Raw genomic sequence first — 18,380 nt, forward strand, 5'->3', positions numbered from 1 at the left:
GGCGGCATTATAGCCATTATATATCGGCAACCTGAACAGCGTGCTGCTGGTGTTATTTCTGTGACAACTCAATCTCACCTCAGACGTTTTTACTCCGCTGCTCTGGGGTTGACTCTACCAGACCCGTGTTCCCGCCAGCTGAGCAATGCGCACTCTGAGACAGTTACCTTGTCTACTGACGCAGCATTAAAACGTGTGTGATGCAGGATTTGAATGCGTGATAGGTTCAACTCAAGTCACAATCAATTCAGTTAGCTAAATGAAAGGAGACAGATCCAGTCTACCTAGATCAATGACTGCCTGTAGATTTGTATTTCCTGTTGGGGGCAATACATTTACAATAGCCAGTGAGATAAACACTAGACCTGAGCTATTTTCTTTTAAATAAATGAAAAACGTTTGACAAATCTAAGGAATCAATTATACTTTATTTCTAAATAAACAACTAAAAATGTTCAAAACGATAACCATTTTGTGAACATTAGCACATTGTTTCGTTTATTCATGTTCCTCATTGCTCTAAAACCAGAAAATTAATTTGATCCTATGAGATGCCACAATTTCTAGTTATAATTTATTAATCAAATATTATCAAAAGGCCAACGCATAATTAAATTCAATAGGCACAATATTTGGTAAGATAATAGGCCTAAAACAACCGCATAAATGAGCTACTTCCATGGAATTCCATTTAACATGGAATTTAACACCCATTTCAGACGTAATGAACTGTAATGTTTAACTTTACACAAAAATATTAGTCTATTTAAATAAATAAATAAAAGCCCCACCTTTCATAAATGAACATGTTGAAAAAATCTGTAATCATTTACATGTTGAACATGACTCTAAACCAGACTATTCAACTCTTACCCTATGAGGTCCGGAGCCTGCTGGCTTTCTGTTCTACCAGATAATTAATTGCACCCACCTGGTGTCCCTGGTCTAAATCAGTCCTTGATTAGGGAGGAATCACCCACCTGGTGTCCCTGGTATAAATCAGTCACCTGATTAGGGAGGAATCACCCACCTGGTGTCCCAGGTATAAACCAGTCCCTGATTAGGGAGGAATCACCCACCTGGTGTCCCTGGTATAAATCAGTCCCTGATTAGGGAGGAATCACCCACCTGGTGTCCCTGGTATAAATCAGTCACCTGATTAGGGAGGAATCACCCACCTGGTGTCCCAGGTATAAACCAGTCCCTGATTAGGGAGGAATCACCCACCTGGTGTCCCTGGTATAAATCAGTCCCTGATTAGGGAGGAATCACCCACCTGGTGTCCCTGGTATAAATCAGTCACCTGATTAGGGAGGAATCACCCACCTGGTGTCCCAGGTATAAACCAGTCCCTGATTAGGGAGGAATCACCCACCTGGTGTCCCAGGTCTAAATCAGTCCCTGATTAGGGAGGAATCACCCACCTGGTGTCCCAGGTCTAAATCAGTCCCTGATTAGGGAGGAATCACCCACCTGGTGTCCCAGGTATAAACCAGTCCCTGATTAGAGAGGAATCACCCACTTGGTGTCCCAGGTTTAAATCAGTCCCTGATTAGACAGGAACAATGAAAACACGCAGTGGAACTGGCTTCCAGGTCCATTGTTGAGTTTGATGGCCATATGTTTAGTCAAATACAATAGAGAAAACTTCATTAAAAGGGCTTGCTGTCTGCAGTGACTATGCTTGTGTAATTGAATGATGTAATTTGTGAATATTTTTAGTCTCCTTTATGTAGCCTGGTTTTAGTCGTGTGTGTGTGTGTCCTGTTTGTGCTGACTTAACGCTTCCTCTCCTAATAAATAAATAAAAAAGACTCACTGGCACTACCTGGAAAAATAAAGGACATGTTAAATGTACCAAGCTCAAAAGACAGTAAGTGAAAATAATGACCATGTACAAAGTACTGAAAACAGACCTCAGTTTAGCAGACAGTGCTTTATTATAGTAAAGCGAATGACGACGGAATGGAGTGTATTAGAATTATCAGCATTGTGTCAAACAATAAACATCACAGAACATGAGTTAACATTTCTCACAGGACCACCGGCAGACAGCAACACACACACAATGCTTTAGCAATGTGTAGCAAGGACTCTGGGTCACCATTACATACCTCACAATTTCCACAGTTAAAACCCCACCATCTGTCTGTCCTCATATCTGTAATCATTAACACCTAACCGTGTGACACACACACACACACACACACAAACACACAAACACACAAACACACTTCATTCAGTCTTCCAGAATTCATACGTTAAAAAAATAAAACACTCAAACTGATACATTTACACCTTACAATATTTTCCAAGCTCATGTGTGGTCATTCTGAATGTAGATGGATGCACGTAGATGGGAAAAGTTTATTTTCACAAAATGTTGGGTTTAGTACGGCTTTTACATAGAGGAGGTTGAAGGATCAGCCAACGATGGACAAAACCAGCCATCTACGTCCCAGTGGACTGGGGAGCAGTGGAGAGGGTAGTCTATAGTAGGAGTCCAATTCTGGGACATGGGAGCACCCTCTCTATGGATCGAGACACCATCTTCTCAGAGCAAAAACACATCTCTCATGGTTGAGGGCAGGGAGAGCTGACCCATGGGTGAGGGCAGGGAGAGCTGGCCCGTGGGTGATGGCAGGGAGAGCTGGCCCGTGGGTGAGGGCAGGGAGAGCTGGTCTGTGGGTGAGGGCAGGGAGAGCTGGCCAGTGGGTGAGGGCAGGGACAGCTGGCCAGTGGGTGAGGGCAGGGACAGCTGGCCAGTGGGTGAGGGCAGGGACAGCTGGCCAGTGGGTGAGGGCAGGGACAGCTGGCCAGTGGGTGAGGGCAGGGAGAGCTGGCCAGTGGGTGAGGGCAGGGAGAGCTGGCCAGTGGGTGAGGGCAGGGAGAGCTGGCCAGTGGGTGAGGGCAGGGAGAGCTGGCCAGTGGGTGGGAGGTGGAGCAGGTAGACATTTCCTCTTCACCACTGATCCTGGGTCAGCTGTTTTAGGTTAAGGTTAGGGCTTAGGGTGAACGTTAGGGAGCCGGCGTGCAGTGGTTAAGGTTTAGGGTGAAGGTTAGGGAGCCGGCGTGCAGTGGTTAAGGTTTAGGGTGAAGGTTAGGGAGCCGGCGTGCAGTGGTTAAGGTTAGGGCTTAGGGAACATGGAGCAGTGGTTAAGGTTAGGGTTTAGGGAACATGGAGCAGTGGTTAAGGTTAGAGCTTAGGGAACATGGAGCAGTGGTTAAGGTTAGGGCTTAGGGAACATGGAGCAGTGGTTAAGGTTAGGGCTTAGGGAACATGGAGCAGTGGTTAAGGTTAGGGCTTAGGGAACATGGAGCAAGCATGCAGTGGTTAAGGTTAGGGTTTAGGGAACATGGAGCAGTGGTTAAGGTTAGGGTTTAGGGAACATGGAGCAGGCATGCAGTGATTAAGGTTAGGGTTTAGGGAACATGGAGCAGTGGTTAAGGTTAGGGTTTAGGGAACATGGCGCAGTGGTTAAGGTAAGGGTTTAGGGAACATGGAGCAGGCATGCAGTGGTTAAGGTTAGGGCTTAGGGAACATGGAGCAGTGGTTAAGGTTAGGGTTTAGGGAACATGGAGCAGGCAGTGGTGATGCAGCAACGTTAACATAAGATGGTGGAAGGGGAGTCTCGACTGCATCTGTTCCCTAAACAGTGCACTATTTTTGACCAGAACCTGGCTAACCCTAATCCTAAACCTAACCCTAAACCTAACCCTAAACCTTAATCCTAAACCTAACCCTAAACCTTAATCCTAAACCTAACCCTAGTCCTAACCCTTAATCCTAAACCTAACCCTAATCCTAAACCTAACCCTAAACCTAAACCTAACCCTAAACCTAATCCTAAACCTAACCTTAAACCTAACCCCAATCTTAAACCTAAAAGGGCTCTTGTCAAAATTATTTCACTGTTACAGGGAATAGGGTGCCATTTCATTCAGATGCATTCAAACTTCGGAGGAATTGGTCAGCGGACAAACACGACGAACATCATTATGACAGTCACACAAACCACAACACACAGGTCCCTACTGAGCAGCGGGGAACGCAGGGTCAGATCAGCCCAGAGGCAGTCTCCACACCAAGAGGTAGACACACAGATCCAAGTTCAGATTTGCAGTACCACCTCCCCCCACCCCCCTAATGGTGAAGGTTAGGATTTGGGGAAGGTAAGCGCCATCTGTGCCTAATGACTAAGTTCTACCCATAACCTCAGCATCAGAGACGCCATTATCGTTTTTATGTTTGAAAACTGAACTAGTCAAAATAATAATACAACTGTATCAATTTGACTCAACAATAATATATTGAAAACACCTACTACACAGGAAGGGAAAACGCTGAAAATAAAACCCTGTTAAAATAACATTTGAACTTTGTAAAAAAACAAAAAGACATTAAAAAAGACAAATGAAATCATTTGGAGTATAAAGGCACACCTCTTACACAGTGTATATGATGAAAAGACAGTTTAAAGCTTGGTAAGGAGAGCCTTATGGGGTTAAGACTAGGAGAGTAACATTGGATCTAAACAGCCAAGACACAGGAGGGAGAAAGTGTGTTCCTGCAACATGTTTTGGTTCTGTTTTTACAGTACATACAAGCAGTAGCATTCTTCATATAACACAACACTGTCATTAACTCAAACGGTGTTGCTTTAAAATACAATTATATTTCATGACTAAAATGCAACGTAAAAATATATGTGAATAGAATCTATGCGTCTAAAACAAACCATAATATAATGTTTTTTTCTTGGGTTAGAACAGTCGAGAAGGATGACTTCACTGGTTTAGTAGGCTACCCATCACAGGTACAACACCAGACAGATTCTTCTCTGGTACAAGTCAGAGCTATATAGAGATATATCTATCTATCTCTGAAACAGGTATAATGATATGTCACCCATTAAAACCACGTCACCCAGCCGTTTCCCTTGTTAAAACCACGTCACCCAGCCGTTTCCCTTGTTAAAACGTCACCCAGTCGTTTCCCTTGTTAAAACCACGTCACCCAGTCGTTTCCCTTGTTAAAACCACGTCACCCAGTCGTTTCCCTTGTTAAAACCACGTCACCCAGTCGTTTCCCTTGTTAAAACCACGTCACCCAGTCGTTTCCCTTGTTAAAACCACGTCACCCAGCCATTTCCCTTGTTAAAACCATTAAAACCACATCACCCAGTCGTTTCCCTTGTTAAAACCATTAAAACCACATCACCCAGTCGTTTCCCTTGTTAAAACCATTAAAACCACATCACCCAGTCGTTTCCCTTGTTAAAACCACATCACCCAGTCGTTTCCCTTGTTAAAACCACATCACCCAGTCGTTTCCCTTGTTAAAACCACGTCACCCAGTCGTTTCCCTTGTTAAAACCACGTCACCCAGTCGTTTCCCTTGTTAAAACCACGTCACCCAGTCAGGATCATATGCATAACATTTGGTTACTTTTAGTATCTGTGCAAAATATAAAAATGTACCACCTCAATTCAAACCCGGCGAAACTCAATCTGAGATAAAACAACCTTTCAACAACAACGACGCAACAAAAGTCTGAATAACAGGCAGACAACAAGGTTAAAAGGAGAGGCTGACAGGTTGGCATGACATCACCACTTAAATAACAAAAGTCGATTTTCCTACAACCCAGCCCCTTCCTTTCCTTTCCTCTCACGAAACACGGACACACAGCCGACTCAGGCCTGAACCTTGTATAGAGATCTTTGACTGTCTCAGGGCTCTCCATCTCAGTCCTGGAACGCTAATAGTCGTGAAGGCTTTTGTTCCAGCCCTGCTGTAACACCGAATTCAAATAACTAATCAAGGTCTTTTGTCTGGACCACAATAAGCTGAATCAAATAACCAACTAATTAAGGTCTTCTGTCTGGACCATAACAAGCTGAATCAGGTATATTAGTGCTGGACAGGAGTAAATAAAGCCTGCATACTCAGTACTCCTCCATGGCCGGGGTTGGAGACCCCTGACACAGACAGATGTGGGTAAGACTCTGGTTCAGGCTGGTTCGAGACCAGAGGTAAACAATAGGCCGTCTGTATCTGTCCTGAAGGCACCACTCCTCGTTCTCTGCTGCGCACTACACTCAGGCCTGGTCCCAAACCCACCTCTAGTCCCTCCTACACCCCTATCAGACATGTTGGGCATGAGTTGGATAACTCCAAACAGTGCTTTTGTTGTGGTGCATGTAACAGAACGAGAGATCATATCTCTAACATAAAAGTGCAACAATTTGTTTAAGGTGCTGATGGCAATTCAGGTTCAAAGGTCCATGAGGTATCATACCATCGCCCTGCCCTGTCCCACAGGAAGTCAGACACACCAACTTCCTAATACCCTTTCCTGGTACCCTGCCAGAATGACATAAACCCGATCAGTCAATGATGTCGTAAATCTCTAAAGCCTAATGGAACTGAATGAAACTGTTGGACGAGTCAGACCTCGTGACATTTCTGGTCTACTCCCTGTCCGTCCTTCCAGGTACCCTGCTATTCTCCTCTCTGTCCGTCCTTCCAGGTACCCTGCTATTCTCCTCTCTGTCCGTCCTTCCAGGTACCCTGCTATTCTCCTCTCTGGCCGTCCTTCCAGGTACCCTGCTATTCTCCTCTCTTCATCCTCGCTATTCTCCTCTCTTCATCCTCGCTATTCTTAACTTGTACCCAGCCAGCGCTCTCACTACTACCACCAACACACACACACACACACACACACACACACACACACACACACACACACACACACACACACACACACACACCAGCTCCCAGTCTTACTAGACGCAGCTTATCCTAACGTCTCTCGTATGGAGGGAGTGATGGATGAAGGGACAGATAGGACGGTAGCTTTGGCTTGGGCAGGGCTAAATGGCAATTGGATGGTCTGGCCGACGGCCTATTGGACTAATACTTCCTACTTCCTGAAGACGAGTGAATGGTTTGGACTAGCCTCAAGGTGCACTTCCTGTTTACTTCTACCTGTACTATTTACTCCGAGAGTGACCTCACTATTGTTATCCAATCACTGAGCCCTGTTCTTCCTCATTCTAACCCCACCCCCTCCCAAAGGGGAATACAGAACAACAAACAATGCAGGGTGAGGACATGGTGTAAAAAAAACTAGATTCCCAAAGTACACAAAACAAACAAATACAAAAAGTACTGACTAGAACACCGTGTAACAGAGATCAAGTCAAAAGAGAAGATACACCTATTCTCCGATCACACCTTATGGTCCCGCGTAACATAGATCAAGTCAAAAGAGAAGATACACCTATTCTCCGATCACACCTTATGGTCCCGCGTAACAGAGATCAAGTCAACAGAGAAGATGAATGTAAACAAATGATGGTTTTAGCTGCAGAGGGACACCCCTGCTAAAGGAGAAATGGAGAGAGAGATAAAAAACCACCTCCACTCTCAGCCAGCCAGCCCCCCCCCCCCCCACTCCCGGGGGCTATGAGAGAATAGTGGTGATGAAGTCGTAGAACCTCTTGGAGTACTGCTCTGGGTTCACCGTGGAGATCTCCGCTCCCGCCTGCAGGGGGAGACACATGGTGGAGGAGTCAGTCAAGGGAAGACACACAATCACACAAAAATCACACCAAACGAGGTGTAGACTCACTCACTCACTCACTCACTCACTCCGTGTTTGACGGTCTTGGCAGCGTGAGCGGCCTTCTTCTTGGCATCATAATGCTGCAGAATATCAATGACCGCCATGAAGTACACCTCCTTCCTAGGAGCACCTGGACACACAGACACACAGGATTATCCCTACACCTACTGGCTAGAAACACCTGAACACACAGGATTATCCCTACACCTACTGGCTAGAAACACCTGAACACACAGGATTATCCCTACACCTACTGCCTAGAAACACCTGAACACACAGGACTATCCCTACACCTACTGGCTAGAAACACCTGAACACACAGGATTATCCCTACACCTACTGGCTAGAAACACCTGAACACACAGGACTATCCCTACACCTACTTCCTAGAAACACCTGAACACACAGGACTATCCCTACACCTACTGCCTAGAAACACCTGAACACACAGGACTATCCCTACACCTACTTCCTAGAAACACCTGAACACACAGGACTATCCCTACACCTACCGCCTAGAAACACCTGAACACACAGGACTATCCCTACACCTACTGCCTAGAAACACCTGAACACACAGGACTATCCCTACACCTACTGCCTAGAAACACCTGAACACACAGGATTATCCCTACACCTACTGCCTAGAAACACCTGAACACACAGGACTATCCCTACACCTCCTGCCTAGAAACACCTGAACACACAGGACTATCCCTACACCTACTGCCTAAAAACACCTGAACACACAGGATTATCCCTACACCTACTGCCTAGAAACACCTGAACACACAGGATTATCCCTACACCTACTGCCTAGAAACACCTGAACACACAGGACTATCCCTACACCTACTGGCTAGAAACACCTGAACACACAGGACTATCCCTACACCTACTTCCTAGAAACACCTGAACACACAGGATTATCCCTACACCTACTGCCTAGAAACACCTGAACACACAGGACTATCCCTACACCTACTGGCTAGAAACACCTGAACACACAGGACTATCCCTACACCTACTTCCTAGAAACACCTGAACACACAGGATTATCCCTACACCTACTGCCTAGAAACACCTGAACACACAGGATTATCCCTACACCTACTGCCCAGAAACACCTGAACACACAGGACTATCCCTACACCTACTGCCTAGAAACACCTGAACACACAGGATTATCCCTACACCTACTGCCTAGAAACACCTGAACACACAGGACTATCCCTACACCTACCGCCTAGAAACACCTGAACACACAGGACTATCCCTACACCTACCACCTAGAAACACCTGAACACACAGGACTATCCCTACACCTACTGCCTAGAAACACCTGAACACACAGGATTATCCCTACACCTACTGGCTAGAAACACCTGAACACACAGGACTATCCCTACACCTACTGCCTAGAAACACCTGAACACACAGGATTATCCCTACACCTACTGCCTAGAAACACCTGAACACACAGGACTATCCCTACACCTACTGCCTAGAAACACCTGAACACACAGGACTATCCCTACACCTACTGCCTAGAAACACCTGAACACACAGGATTATCCCTACACCTACTGCCTAGAAACACCTGAACACACAGGATTATCCCTAGATCTGTAATGACATAACACAAGGGGCACCGGAGAGCTACAAGGACTGTCATCTATACTGTTGATCTAGTTGGTATTTCTCACCATCTCCTGAACCCCTCACTCTCCACTCACCGTCGTTGCTCTTGATGGCATAGACGTCTATGGTGGGGTCAAACTCCCCAGGGGACAGGGGCTTGGTGCTGTCCAGGGTGTTACTGGGGGAGTCAGGGGGAGTGCCAATCCCTCCGTCACTCTCCCCCTCATCGTCCCCCTCGTTATCCTCACTCTCCACCTCCTCCTGCTCAGCCCGCTCCACATCATGGATCCCCACCAGCAGACTGTAGTCCATCAGCTTCAACTGGGCCAGGAACTGGAGGGAGGGAAATAACATGTGTTGAGGGAGACCGGATTAATCCAGACCCAAGTATTAATTCACTCACATCAGAATAAATAACAGAACCACACACGCACACACACACACACACACACACACACACCTCCACGTCTTTACGTAGCTTCTCCAGGAACATCTTCTTGTTGTCGTCGTCGATGCAGATCTTCTGTCCATCGTTGATGAAGTCGTTGTCCTTGTAGGTGGGCAGCTCCTTGGCCTGAAGCCCCACACAGAAACACAGTCAGGACAGCAGAGGACACACCTGGACTCTACAGCTATTCACACTAATAAGGAAAAGTACCAGGGTTTACACTCTTTAAAATGACCCTCTGACTCATTGAATAAATTGACATGAATCCTGTTTTTCTGTGACACCCTCAGTTTGAAACAGACAGTGGGAGCTCTATGGGGCTTGTGAGTTTCCATTGGGCCATCTGGCTGCAATACCATGTGTGACATGGGGTCTGGGGGCGCTTGTGTGTAAAGTGAGGCATTATTCTGTGGAACTGAGGAAGGAGTGAGCAGGAAATGAGGTCACAGCAGCAGCTCAGCTCAGGGAGCTGACAGAAGCAATACTACAGCAGCACCAGGAAATGAGGTCACAGCAGCAGCTCAGCTCAGGGAGCTGACAGAAGCAATACTACAGCGGCACCAGGAAATGAGGTCACAGCAGCAGCTCAGCTCAGGGAGCTGACAGAAGCAATACTACAGCGGCACCAGGAAATGAGGTCACAGCAGCAGCTCAGCTCAGGGAGCTGACAGAAGCAATACTACAGCAGCACCAGGAAATGAGGTCACAGCAGCAGCTCAGCTCAGGGAGCTGACAGAAGCAATACTACAGCGGCACCAGGAAATGAGGTCACAGCAGCAGCTCAGCTCAGGGAGCTGACAGAAGCAATAGTACAGCAGCACCAGGAAATGAGGTCACAGCAGCAGCTCAGCTCAGGGAGCTGACAGAAGCAATTCTACAGCAGCACCAGGAAATGAGGTCACAGCAGCAGCTCAGGGAGCTGACAGAAGCAATACTACAGCGGCACCAGGAAATTAGGTCACAGCAGCAGCTCAGCTCAGGGAGCTGACAGAAGCAATACTACAGCAGCACCAGGAAATGAGGTCACAGCAGCAGCTCAGCTCAGGGAGCTGACAGAAGCAATTCTACGGCAGCACCAGGAAATGAGGTCACAACAGCAGCTCAGCTCAGGGAGCTGACAGAAGCAATTCTACAGCAGCACCAGGAAATGAGGTCACAGCAGCAGCTCAGCTCAGGGAGCTGACAGAAGCAATTCTACAGCAGCACCAGGAAATGAGGTCACAGCAGCAGCTCAGGGAGCTGACAGAAGCAATACTACAGCGGCACCAGGAAATTAGGTCACAGCAGCAGCTCAGCTCAGGGAGCTGACAGAAGCAATACTACAGCAGCACCAGGAAATGAGGTCACAGCAGCAGCTCAGCTCAGGGAGCTGACAGAAGCAATTCTACGGCAGCACCAGGAAATGAGGTCACAACAGCAGCTCAGCTCAGGGAGCTGACAGAAGCAATTCTACAGCAGCACCAGGAAATGAGGTCACAGCAGCAGCTCAGCTCAGGGAGCTGACAGAAGCAATTCTACAGCAGCACCAGGAAATGAGGTCACAGCACCAGCTCAGCTCAGGGAGCTGACAGAAGCAATTCTACAGCAGCACCAGGAAATGAGCCACACCCACACACCCACACACACTGAGCCAAGATCTAACACACAGAAATGGATACACACATAGAATAGTTACAGATGGACACAAATACACACACAGCAACAAACACACAGACCACAAACAATGCTGCCAAGGTCGAGGCACCCTTGCACACTCAAATGGATGAACGTTGTAATAATGTGGAGTCAGAAGGAAGAGACACTAGTACCAGCTACAGATATCAATCATCCTGCTAATGACATCCATTCCATATATCCATCCACCCATTCTGTCCATGCATCCTTAATCTCTCCCACCTTCCTGATCAACAATAGGGCAATGATCAGTTCAGGTCAGTACAGACAAGCCCATACAAGCATCACATACTGGGGTGACATGGTAGAGAAGCAGAACAGATGAAGTAGGATGAAAACAGCCAAGAAAGAGAGGGGGGGGAGGGGGGGGGGACAAGAGAGAGAGGGGGGAGGGAGAGAGGGGGTGGAGAGAGTGAGAGAGAGACAAACAGAGAGAAAGACAGGGGGTAGAGAAAACAAGAGAGAGGGGGTGGAGAGAGTGAGAGAGAGACAAACAGAGAGAAAGACAGGGGGTAGAGAAAACAAGAGAGAGGGGGTGGAGAGAGTGAGAGAGAGAGACAGACAGCGATAGATTATTGGCCCAGTGCACAAGGTCTTCAGTCAGGTGACCGGAGTTGGTTTTTGAATGGCATTATCATATAACTACAGGAAGTTTGTGACACATCGGATGTGACTGACGTCTCTCGACAGTGAATCCGCCTCAGCTTGGGGAGAGAGAGAACAGGAGAACTGCACCAGATCACCAACTGGACTAATACCCAGCACAACCTCCAGGTAAATAAAACCAGCCTGTGTGGCTCAGCTGTGGGTACGATTCCCATGGGGGAAAATGGATGCACTCAAGTCGCTCTGTAAGTCGCTCTGGATAAGCGTGTCTGCTAAATGACAACTGGAGTGTGATTGGTAGTCAGGAAGGAGAGGCCTGGTGGTGCTCTGGTCTGGGCATGCTCAGACAACAGCTGTCCCAACCAATCAGCTACACACAGACTGAATGGCCCTCCGTGTCAGCTACACACAGACTGAATGGCCCGCCGTGTCAGCTACACACAGACTGAATGGTCCTCCGTGTCAGCTACACACAGACTGAATGGTCCTCCGTGTCAGCTACACACAGACTGAATGGTCCTCCGTGTCAGCTACACACAGACTGAATGGTCCTCCGTGTCAGCTACACACAGACTGAATGGTCCTCCGTGTCAGCTACACACAGACTGAATGGTCCTCCGTGTCAGCTACACACAGACTGAATGGTCCTCCGTGTCAGCTACACCCAGACTGAATGGTCCTCCGTGTCAGCTACACACAGACTGAATGGTCCTCCGTGTCAGCTACACACAGACTGAATGGTCCTCCGTGTCAGCTACACCCAGACTGAATGGTCCTCCGTGTCAGCTACACCCAGACTGAATGGTCCTCCGTGTCAGCTACACCCAGACTGAATGGTCCTCCGTGTCAGCTACACCCAGACTGAATGGTCCTCCGTGTCAGCTACACACAGACTGAATGGTCCTCCGTGTCAGCTACACCCAGACTGAATGGTCCTCCGTGTCAGCTACACCCAGACTGAATGGTCCTCCGTGTCAGCTACACCCAGACTGAATGGTCCTCCGTGTCAGCTACACCCAGACTGAATGGTCCTCCGTGTCAGCTACACCCAGACTGAATGGTCCTCCGTGTCAGCTACACACAGACTGAATGGTCCTCCGTGTCAGCTACACACAGACTGAATGGTCCTCCGTGTCAGCTACACACAGACTGAATGGTCCTCCGTGTCAGCTACACACAGACTGAATGGTCCTCCGTGTCAGCTACACACAGACTGAATGGTCCTCCGTGTCAGCTACACACAGACTGAATGGTCCTCCGTGTCAGCTACACACAGACTGAATGGTCCTCCGTGTCAGCTACACACAGACTGAATGGTCCTCCGTGTCAGCTACACACAGACCGTGTCTGTGAAAATACTTTAAGCCAGGGGGTGTAGTGCACTACGTAGGGAATAGGGTGCCACTTCAGATGCACACACACACACACACACACACACACACAGGTACAGCATTTCAGTTTATTTATTTAATTAACCTTTATTTTACTAGGCAAGTCAGTTAAGAACAAATTCTTATTTACAATGACGGCCTAGGAACAGTGGGTTAACTGCCTGTTCAGGGGCAGAAGGACAGATTTTTACCTTGTCAGCTCAGGGATTCAATCCAGCAACCTTTCGGTTACTGGCCCAACGCTCTAACCACTAGGCTACCTGCCTCTAACCACTAGGCTACCTGCCTCTAACCACTAGGCTACCTGCCTCTAACCACTAAGCTACCTGCCTCTAACCACTAAGCTACCTGCCTCTAACCACTAAGCTACCTGCCTCTAACCACTAAGCTACCTGCCTCTAACCACTAAGCTACCTGCCTCTAACCACTAAGCTACCTGCCTCTAACCACTAAGCTACCTGCCTCTAACCACTAAGCTACCTGCCTCTAACCACTAAGCTACCTGCCTCTAACCACTAAGCTACCAGCCTCTAACCACTAAGCTACCAGCCTCTAACCACTAAGCTACCAGCCTCTAACCACTAAGCTACCAGCCTCTAACCACTAAGCTACCAGCCTCTAACCACTAAGCTACCAGCCTCTAACCACTAAGCTACCAGCCTCTAACCACTAAGCTACCAGCCTCTAACCACTAAGCTACCAGCCTCTAACCACTAAGCTACCAGCCTCTAACCACTAAGCTACCAGCCTCTAACCACTAAGCTACCAGCCTCTAACCACTAAGCTACCAGCCTCTAACCACTAAGCTACCAGCCTCTAACCACTAAGCTACCAGCCTCTAACCACTAAGCTACCAGCCTCTAACCACTAAGCTACCAGCCTCTAACCACTAAGCTACCAGCCTCTAACCACTAAGCTACCAGCCTCTAACCACTAAGCTACCAGCCTCTAACCACTAAGCTACCAGCCTCTAACCACTAAGCTACCAGCCTCTAACCACTAAGCTACCAGCCTCTAACCACTAGGCTACCTGCCGCTCCAAAATATGTCATAAGTGTGTTTATGAGAGGAATGGGAAGTGAAAGTGATTGGTTGAGAGTCAATAAGCCATAAAGGAAAAGGGCAACAGTATGAAAACGTTCCAGAATAAACCAGGTCCATCTGGCTCTTTACTAGGAATCCTGTAGCCGTCATTACATGAATCTGAAGAAAGTTATGAAAGTAAAATGAGATACGATTGATCTGATATATTGAGTATGACTGGCCTTGGTTCTACAATACGATTGATCAGAGACAGAGCGAGAGAGAGAGAGAGAGAGAGAGAGAGAGAGAGAGAGAGGGAGGGAGAGAGAGAGAGAGAGCAAGAGACCGACAGAGAGAGCGAGAGAGAGAAAGACAGAGAGAGACAGAGAGCGAGAGACACAGACAGAGAGACCGACAGAGAGCGAGCGACAGACAGAGTGAGAGAGAGCGCGAGAGATAGACAGAGAGAGACACGGACAGAGAGAGCGAGAGAGAGACAGAGAGAGACACGGACAGAGAGAGCGAGAGAGAGACACGGACAGAGAAAGCGAGAGAGAGACACGGACAGAGAGAGCGAGAGAGAGACACGGACAGAGAGAGCGAGAGAGAGACACGGACAGAGAGAGCGAGAGAGAGACAAACAGAGAGAGCGAGAGAGAGAGAGCGACAGACAGAGAAACAGACAGAGAGCGACACAGACAGAGATAGAGACAGACGAGAGCGAGAGAGAGAACGACAGACAGAGTGACAGAGAGCGACAGAGCGAGAGATAGCTACAGTTGAAGTCGGAAGTTTACATACACTTTAGCCGAATATATTTAAACTCAGATTTTCACAATCCCTGACATTTATTCCTAGTAAAAATTCCCTGTCAATTAGGATCACCACTTTATTTTAAGAATGTGAAATGTCAGAATAATAGTAGAGAGAATGATTTATTTCAGCTTTTATTTCTTTCATCACATTCCCAGTGGGTCAGAAGTTTACACACACTCAATTAGTATTTGGTAGCATTGCCTTGAAATTGTTTAACTTGGGTCAAATGTTTCGGGTAACCTTCCACAAGCTTCCCGCAATAAGTTAGGTGAATTTTGGCCCATTCCTCCTGACAGAGCTGGTGTAACTGAGTCAGGTTTGTAGGCCTCCTTGCTCGCACAGGCTTTTTCAGTTCTGCCCACACATTTTCTATGGGCTTTGTGATGGCCACTCCAATACCTTGACTTTGTTGTCCTTAAGCCATTTTGCCACAACTTTGGAAGTATGCTTGGGGTCATTGTCCATTTGGAAGACCCATTTGCGACCAAGCTTTAACTTCCTGACTGATATATTGAAGCAACATCTCAAGACATCTACATAATTCTCCTCCCTCATGATGCCACCTATTTTGTGATGTGAACCAGTCCCTCCTGCAGCAAAGCAGCCCCACAACATGAGGTAGGAACCCCCGTGCTTCATGATTGGGATGGTGTTCTTCGGCTTGCAAGCCTCCCCCTTTTTCCTCTAAACATAACAATGGTCTTTATGGCCAAACAGTTCTACTTTTGTTTCATCAGACCAGAGGACATTTCTCCAAAAAGTATGATCTTTGTCCCCATGTGCAGTTGCAAACCGTAGCTTTTTTATGGTGGTTTTGGAGCAGTGGCTTCTTCCTTGCTGAACGGCCTTTCAGGTTATGTCGATATAGGACTTGTTTTACTGTGGATATAGATATTTTTGTACCTGTTTCCTCCAGCATCTTCACAAGGTCCTTTGCTGTTGTTCTGGGACTGATTTGCACATTTCGCACCAAAGTACGTTCACCTCTAGGAGACAGAGCTTGTCTCCTTCTTGAGCGGTATGACGGCTGTGTGGTCCCATGGTGTTTATACTTGGATACTGTTGTTTGTACAGATGAACGTGGTACCTTCAGGTGTTTGAAAATTGCTTCCAAGGATGAACCAGACTTGTGGAGGTCTACAATTATTTTCTGAGGTCTTGACTGATTTATTTTGATTTTCCCATGATGTCAAGCAAAGAGGCACTACGTTTGAAGGTAGGCCTTGAAATACATCCACAGGTACACCTCCAATTGACTCAAATTATGTCAATTAGCCTATCAGAAGCCATGACATCATTTTCCAAGCTGTTTAAAGGCACAGTCAACTTAGTGTATATACATTTCTGACCCACTGGAATTGTGATATAGTGAATTCTAAGTGAAATAATCTGTCCGTAAACAATAGTTGGAAAAATTACTTGTGTCATGCACAAAGTAGATGTCCTAACCGACTTGCCAAAACTATAGTTTGTAAACAAGACATTTGTGGAGTTGTTGAAAAACAAGTTAATGACTCCAACCTAAGTGTATGTATGTAAACTTCCGACTTCAACCTGTATATAGATAGGATATAGATATAGCATGCCTGGCCTTGGTTCAATAATATGATTAGATAGAATATAGATTGAGCATGCCTGGCCTTGGTTCTATAATATGATTTGATAGGTAGATAGATTGAGCATGCCTGGCCTTGGTTCTATAATTTGATAGGTAGATAGATTGAGCATGCCTGACCTTGGTTCAATAATATGATTAGATAGAATATAGATTGAGCATGCCTGGCCTTGGTTCTATAATATGATTTGATAGGTAGATAGATTGAGCATGCCTGGCCTTGGTTCTATAATATGATAGGTAGATAGATTGAGCATGCCTGGCCTTGTTCCTTACGTCTCTTACGTGTTTCATGGCGCAGTAAAAGCGCGTGGCGATCCGCAGCGTTTGCAGCCTTTGCTGAACGTTAGATTTGGGCCGCGGGGGCGCATCCTCAGGAGGGCGTGGCTGCTGGAAGAGGGGAGCGAGGGGGGGGATGGAGGAGGAGAGAGCCGGGGAAAGGAAGAAAGGAAGTTGAAAGGAAAGATTTGAAGAAATACAAACTGTATTAGTATAAAGCGCGGCAAGGAGAGAGAGCTTCTGAAAGAGAGCACAGCCTGGCAAGTGTTGCTGGAAAAGCCACGGTCGCAGTTTAAATTCCCACAGGGACCACATACAAACTAAATGGTCTTCGCAAGTGGCTTTGGAGCAGAGCGTCTGCTAAGGTGAATATATTTGAAGTGACATCATATCTCACCATTCTAGCTGGAATGGCAGAGTATTCAACACATGAAGCCATGTCAATCACATCTGTCAAATAGAAATCCAGGTTGGATGTGAGGACAGCAGCACGGTGATGTTGTCCGGGGTGTTGGAGAAACACGCCTGGAGATGCAGGGACATGCAGAAAACATGCATGAGAGAGCGAGAGAAGGAGCATGCAGCCAGCCAAGAGTGCTTGTTGTTTGTGTGTGAAACATCACACACACACCGTACCGCCGTTACACACACACACCTCAAGCGTTCCCGTTCAACATACACACGGAGTCGCGCACGTGTATGTTGAGCGGGGTCGTTACCCCACCCCCTACCTGCCCGTTACACTCAAAATACACACGACTCCGCTCAACACACACACACACACACACACACACACACACACACACACACACACACAGTTATTGTGGTCGTCGTTGCTGTAGTAAAATGAACACACGCGCGACCCCACTCAAGACACACACAACCCCACTCAAAACACACACGACCCCACTCAAAACACACACGACCCCACTCAAAACACACACGACCCCACTCAAAACACACACGACCCCACTCAAAACACACACACACACACACACACACACACACACACACGACCCCGCTCAACGTGTGCGCGTGACCACACCCACACAGTTATTGTGGTTGTAGTTGCTGTAGTAAAATGAACAAGTCCTTCCATATCTTGGCTAGTGTTATCACTGATCTGGCAGTAGTAAGCATCTGCTTCTCCATAGAACTCTGTTCTCTTCCTCAGAGAACCCTGCTGGTTCTCCCGGCCCAGATTCTACTGTCGCTAGGGGAGTCTCTCACACACCTACAACAGAAAAACACACAAC

At 47.2% G+C, this 18,380-nt stretch overlaps 1 protein-coding gene across 6 annotated transcripts in view; it reads right to left on the reverse strand.

Moving 5' to 3' along the window:
- Positions 1 to 1,917: 1,917 nt before the first annotated feature.
- Positions 1,918 to 18,380, reverse strand: part of LOC110515851 (phosphatidylinositol 5-phosphate 4-kinase type-2 alpha) — a 47,738-nt gene continuing 31,275 nt past the window's right edge. The window contains exons 7-12 of one of the 6 annotated variants that reach the window (XR_016486542.1): positions 17,131 to 17,235; positions 9,733 to 9,846; positions 9,368 to 9,605; positions 7,658 to 7,761; positions 7,287 to 7,550; positions 1,918 to 7,223 (exon numbers count right to left, since the gene is read on the reverse strand). Coding sequence is in view for 3 of the 6 variants with exons in the window: in XM_036943732.2 (XP_036799627.1) it covers positions 7,470 to 7,550; positions 7,658 to 7,761; positions 9,368 to 9,605; positions 9,733 to 9,846; positions 17,122 to 17,235 (651 nt within the window). In the remaining 3 variants the exon portion in view is untranslated. Of the gene's footprint in view, positions 7,551 to 7,657; positions 7,762 to 9,367; positions 9,606 to 9,732; positions 9,847 to 17,121; positions 17,236 to 18,380 lie in introns of all 6 variants that reach the window. The other 5 variants (XR_016486541.1, XR_016486543.1, XM_036943733.2 and 2 more) reach the window with 5 other exon arrangements.

The sequence above is a fragment of the Oncorhynchus mykiss genome, chromosome 15 (assembly GCF_057628025.1).
Source record: "Oncorhynchus mykiss isolate SJ-2025 chromosome 15, ASM5762802v1, whole genome shotgun sequence".
Taxonomy (NCBI): domain Eukaryota; kingdom Metazoa; phylum Chordata; class Actinopteri; order Salmoniformes; family Salmonidae; genus Oncorhynchus; species Oncorhynchus mykiss.